This window comes from Rhododendron vialii, chromosome 3a (genome assembly GCF_030253575.1).
Source record: "Rhododendron vialii isolate Sample 1 chromosome 3a, ASM3025357v1".
Classification (NCBI taxonomy): domain Eukaryota; kingdom Viridiplantae; phylum Streptophyta; class Magnoliopsida; order Ericales; family Ericaceae; genus Rhododendron; species Rhododendron vialii.
This window is the reverse complement of record NC_080559.1, coordinates 27,787,994-27,794,114: the sequence shown is the minus strand read 5'-3', so window position 1 is coordinate 27,794,114 and position 6,121 is coordinate 27,787,994. Positions and strand designations below refer to the sequence as shown.

The window sequence follows — 6,121 nt, the reverse complement described above, 5'->3', positions numbered from 1 at the left end:
CGTCACCTTATTAAGAATTTATGGCTCGGCCATCAAATTTTCACAATTCATAACATGAAGTCTGACGTAGATTCTAACGATTCCATGTCATTGTCTATAATCATTGTAAGCACAAAAACAAAGCATTTAGAAAAATATAAATTCGATTACAATTACATCTCGAATAGCTAATGACTTGTCATTAGCATTATTGTACGCCGGAAGTTGTAAAATTTCCCAAAAATCTACCACCAATCAATCAATCAATCAATCAATCTCTCTCTCTCTCTCTCTCTCTCTCTATATATATATATATATATATATATATGGTTTACTATAACTTGGCAAAAATAATCCAACAAGAAATACTACAAAAAATGTAGAAGCATCCTAAACTAAATCACCACCAAATAAATAAGAAGTATCATCCTTGATTTCACCTTCGACTGGCTTCTTGTCTTTCTCAATTTCTTCGCTGACATCATCAATCACGACACCACCCGCCGTCAACTCTTTAGCCCTCTCCGCCTGAACCGCCCAATCAGTCCGACCCAAAACGACCAACATGGTCACCATACACGACCCCTGGGCCGCCAACATCCCCAACCACAGGCCCAAAAAGTCGTACCCGGCCCAAAACCCCAACCCGACCGCCACCGGCATTCCGACCAAATAAAAGCAACCCAAATTGATATTCGCCCCGATTTTCGGCCTCGCTGTTCCTCTCAAAACCCCGCACCCAGTCGTTTGTGGGCAATTACCCAACTCACATAGCCCAATTACGGGTAAAGCCAGTGACGTCAGCGCTATGATTTCTTTATCCTGCGTGAAAATCGAGGCCCACGTGTTCTTCACCATAACTGCAAAAAACAGGGCAAAAAATCCCAAAGCGAAGCTAAAACACAGGCCGACTTTTGCGGCCAGCTTCGCTTTGAGTGGATTTCCTGCACCCAATTCGTTTCCCACGCGTGTTGACATGCTGAAGCCGAGAGAAGACGGGAATATGTAGATGAGCGACGTCGTTTGCATCAGGATCCCGATGGAAGCGACGGTCGCTCTGGGGTTCACTAGCAACCCACACAACAAAATCATGATTTCGTACCACCACCATTCCAAACACACCGAAACGCAACTCGGAACCGCCATTTCAAGCAGCGATTTCCACCCTCTTAGGCATTCTGTGGATAGGCCTCCCCACGTCTTTTTGTATATTCCGGAAAAAATTATGTATGCGATTAACAAAGTGACGAGAATGAAATTGATCAGGACCCCGCTAATGGCAACACCTTTGATACCGAGATTGAGATTCGTGACGAAGAAATAGTTAATGGGTACGTGAAGAATCGTTGTGATTGCGGCGCAGAGTGTCAGTGGTAAGGTTATGGATTGAGCTCGAAGGTAAATCCGTAATGGGTGCAAAAAAGAAAGGGCTAGCAAGTCGGGAAGGGAGTAGTGGAGGTAGAGTTGGGCTTGTGCGGCTATGGATTCGTCTTGGTCACAGAAGAGGAGGATTGGTTTCATGTTCAGCCAGAGCAGGGCAATTGGGCACGAGGTGAGCAGGAGGAGGAGGACCGTTCTTTGCAATGAGATTCCGAGGAGCGCGTGTTTTTGTGCGCCGAAGGCCTGGCCGCAGATGGGTTCCATTCCCATGGCGAGGCCGGAGAGGATGGAGTAGCCGGTGATGTTGGCGAAGCCGACCGCGAGGGACCCGCCGGCCAGGGCGAGGTCGCCGAGGCGGCCGAGGAAGAGCATGGAGATCATGGAGCGGGAGTAGAGTAAGAGGCCCGTGAGTATCATTGGAAGAGCTATGCTGGCTATGGATTTTGATTCTTTGAGGGCTAGGGAGAGGTGGGTTTTTTCGTGGGGGTCGTGGGTTTGGTATGGTGTTGGGGTTTTGGGGAGAAATGGGGTGAACATGTCGGGTTGGTTTGTTGCGTTGCATTTGGTGTAGACAGGAGACAAAGGTTTCTGGCACATTGTTACTTTGTTAGTGTGTGTGAGAGAGAGAGAATGTGTGTGTGTTCTTAGGTGTTTTAGAGAGGGGTTTTATAGGGTTTTGGGTTCAACGGCCTACAAAAACTAACTTAAATAGTAATTGATACTTGCGAAGGTGAAGTATTATACGGCATGGCTTTCCCCGTCACAAAGTATTATATGGCATGGCTTTCGCCGTGAGTTACTTCTCGTCTCTTAATTCAATGAAATTGTGCGCTAATATCTCTCTCTCTCTCTCTCTCTCTCTCTCTTCGAACGGCATTGTATGAGCTAATGTCTCTACTTGAAAATCTGTCACTATATAAGTTGTTAGGAGAATCACATGAACATAATACATGATGAGATTAAATTCTTTCCACCGGCGGTGGAAAATCTCACTTTTCCACCATCATCTTTTTTTGGTCTTACTGTGTATTTATTGTTGATCTGAACCATTCATCTTGTAGACCCCACATAATAGTGTATTCATTCAAAAAATAAGGTTGATCGGACATCGATAGTAGTATCAAAAATTGAATTTTACTTTATAATATGGATAATTTATCTTTATTATTATTGATAAAAATTAGATCGTCCATTTTACACCGGCAGTAGATATAATTTATTCTCATACATGATACCCCTTCTTAACATATTACTTCTGCTGGGTTTCGAACCCGAGTCTCTTGAGTTTTTCGCGTAAACTCTGACCAACTGCACCACACTTTTTCATTAGTCTTTCTAATTTCAAGTAAAAAGCACATATTACTCCGTACTATTAAAAAGCCTAGGGTGGAAAAGTTTGTTTCATCCCAAGTTCATGGAATAACTTTTTGACACCAAGCGATTAGTTCCATTTTGGGGACACTTGTTGGTGTTATTAAGTGTCACATTATGAGGTTGAAGTGATGAACAATTACATAATCTTTCAGTAAGATTATTTGATCGGACTTTTAGTCTTTATGATCACCCTCGTAAATTTCAATAGTTTAAGATATATTTACATGGCATTTTTCCACTTGCACTCACTCTTGAAGTCACTCACTTACATTTTTGAGGCTTAGGCCACGAAAGGAAGCCCATAAACCCTTCCTCTATCTCAAAACTTTCGGACACACAAAATAATCAACTTCGGACAAATCGAAAAATTGAAACAAGAAAAATTATAATTTTTGAACGGTTTTTGTGTCCGGCCTTTTGAAAGGTTTTTGTAACCGGCCTCAAGAGTGTGACTTTTTTAGACATTGTTCGAGACTGTTTTATGAGTGAGAAAGCACAACTAATATATTCTACTTTCAAATTAGACTTGAGAATTCAATATTACTCAAAATTCCTTTTGCACATTAATCTAATAATCAAAACCATGTAGTATGTGCTTACTAATTCATTATAAATGAGAGTGAAAGAGTAAGACATTCTCCCTCTAGTGATTGATTTGATTTTCGATATTTACCAATTCTTATATACTTTTAAAATTACTTCTTGTCGTTTACCATGGCTAGTTATAAAAAATATAAACATTTTTCATTAAATTTTCAAAAAGAACAAAATTTTACAATATCTTGAAATATGTGGGGGTTCAATTTGACGGGACTTTGACCGAGTTCGGGTTAGGTTCCTTTCTCCGCGCTCCTGCTGCTGGACCTACAATAAGTCACTAGGGCTGAAGTAGTCCAGTGACCCTCCGACGATCAAGTTAGATCTCAGGGGAAGAATGTAGGTCTAGGGTTATGGTAAAATGACATACCTCTCCATGTGAATATCCCTTCGTATTTATAGACCTAAGTTTACTTGGCCTCCAAGCTAGCGCGTGGAGGGTACGCTCGGGTAACCGCCTCGAGTGACGTCATGTGTGACGAGTGGGGCAAAGCGGTTACGGAGCACATGGCCAGATCTGATCCCAATGATTACGCCTGCCGCACAATCCACATGGGCCCCATCTGGCGTAACTACTTCTCTTAGGAGGCTTCGGGAACACCAGAATGGATACACTCCGAGCTGTTGATAATCACTGAAAGCAGACACAGAGGTCTTGTCACGAGCGATAAACCGAACAGTTTATCGAGATTATTTAGCTTTTACCAAGCTCCGGGTCAGACTCTCATCGGTTCATACCATTTGGCAAGGTTACCGAGACGGTAACCGAGACCACCACAAAATAGAATGGAGTATTTAACTAGCAATATGAGACGGAGAGAGGAGTAGAGTATTGAGTAGGGTATGTTAGGATGATTCAAGATCCTTGAAAGTTGAAAATTTGCAATGCCAGAAACAGTTTCAGCCTTGTCTGTCATTCCCATCGATCACAACCCATTTCTCCGGTTTCAAGGATTTCTAAGGCTCCATGTGGACTAAGTTAAACCCATTGCGAAAGATCGTCTGATCAATCTGAATCGCAATTGGGATCATCCTCGATACGGAAATTAAGCAACTCTTTCGTTACTGTGCACCATTGTGTCTCGAAATTTGTATATTGTCCGAGGATATTCTCATTCGTTTGGCATAAGGTATTATAACAGGAAGACGATAGGCATGGGAAAAGTTGGCAATGGATCGAGACCACAATAGATCATGACTATGGATTTTTGCATCCAATAATGAGAAATGGAAATTGATGCTGCAGCCGTCGCAGATCTTCCCTCCACATCACAGCATCACCCACCTGAGTAAATCTTATTCTTTGATTGCAGGTTCATGATTTTAGCAACAGAGAGTGACGATGACATGTTTACCGCGGCGAGGCGAATCGTTGCTCTGATCTTGTTGGCGAATCAGGGTAGAAAACAACCTGTTATTTTAGTTGGATTTATTCTCTCTCCTGCCTTCTGTTGGTACCAACTACCAAGTCAGATGTTTTGATGATGCTCGAGCGATTTCATATGCTGGCATTTTAGGGTCCATGTTGGTTCAACCCAAAAGGGTACAGATATATGCTGATCTTGATGTGGAATTAATGGGGATTTCATTTGAACACATCTTTACGGATACATTTTTTTTTTAATAATCGAATGTCCGGGCCTGTTAGACCATCTAATGTGACCACGCATTTTTGCTATGCACATCAATGAAAAAAATATGCCCCAAATTCTTTATGCACCACATATTCGTGTGGTCTCGATGACAAAATGTGTGGGCTGTGTTGTAGTGATGAGTTTTGGGGCGCACCGCAGGAACACAGAATAATTACACAGACACGTTGGTCCATTTTAACTGTGGCGGATTTTGGTAGAGTCCGAAGGGGTCACGGATCTCTTGCTTTGTGTACTTACCATTTCACCTGTATACAAATACTACTACTCTTTAAGTTGGGGAGTGATTATCACACACTCCTATTTTATAACCGCAATCTTTATTTTTTTGGTCTTTTTATGTGTAAATTTACATGATTAGGCTTTTATGAGTAGATTTTTTTTTACACTTCGAAGAGTAATATTGTAAACATACATGACAAGATGCCAAAAAAAAAAAGGATGAAAAAATTCGTCACCTATTTCTTATATCGGTGACGAAAAATAGGAGTGAAAATCACTTATTCTTTTGCTCCCACTCTAAATCCTCACTCTATGTCCATGCTCTCAATCTTCACTCTTGAGAATTTTTTGGTTGGGAATATATTTGAAAGACGCTTTCACATTCAAGCTCACGATCCTGCAAAGGATATGTATGTCATCCGTCTTTCTACTATGCTACATGCATACAGCTCCAACTTCAGGACTTTAGTTTTTTTTTTTTTTTTGATCCGCAGGACTTTAGTTCAGCAGTGACAAAATTACAAATAATTTTTTTTTATGCAAAGCTCTATGTAACATGCACAAATTTACATTTGGATGAAATTTTATTGGGCTTAGTTTATTTTGTTTACTTGAGCTAAGGGCTCGGGCCTATAAATTTTTACTCGGCCCATCTGTAGGCCCGGCCCGTGAGCCCTCCCGTGGTACCCGTCCAAAAGCCCGCCCATTAGCCCCAAATTCCACAAAATCCTTTCTTTTTTTCCTTGCCCAAGGAAATTTAAGCCCGCCCAGTGGCCCACTAGCCCATGGGCCGGGCTTGGGCTTCAATTTATAGTAGGTAGCCCGGCCCGCCCGGCTCCCAAAAAAGAAAAAGCCTGATCGGCCCGGCCCGTGGGCGAGCTTAAATAGTGCCTTGGCGGGCAGGGTCGGCCCGGCCC

General features: G+C 42.1%; 1 protein-coding gene across 1 annotated transcript; it reads right to left on the bottom strand.

Moving 5' to 3' along the window:
- Positions 1-369: 369 nt before the first annotated feature.
- Positions 370-1,972, bottom strand: LOC131321308 (protein DETOXIFICATION 49). Its single transcript, XM_058352304.1, has one exon. It carries the CDS (start codon positions 1,954-1,956, stop codon positions 370-372), a length of 1,587 nt encoding a protein of 528 aa, XP_058208287.1. The 5' UTR covers positions 1,957-1,972.
- Positions 1,973-6,121: the final 4,149 nt, after the last annotated feature.

Excerpts from the sequence above, each read along its gene's own strand:
- LOC131321308 (XM_058352304.1), bottom strand. The coding sequence starts at position 1,956 with ATGTGCCAGAAACCTTTGTCTCCTGTCTACACCAAATGCAACGCAACA.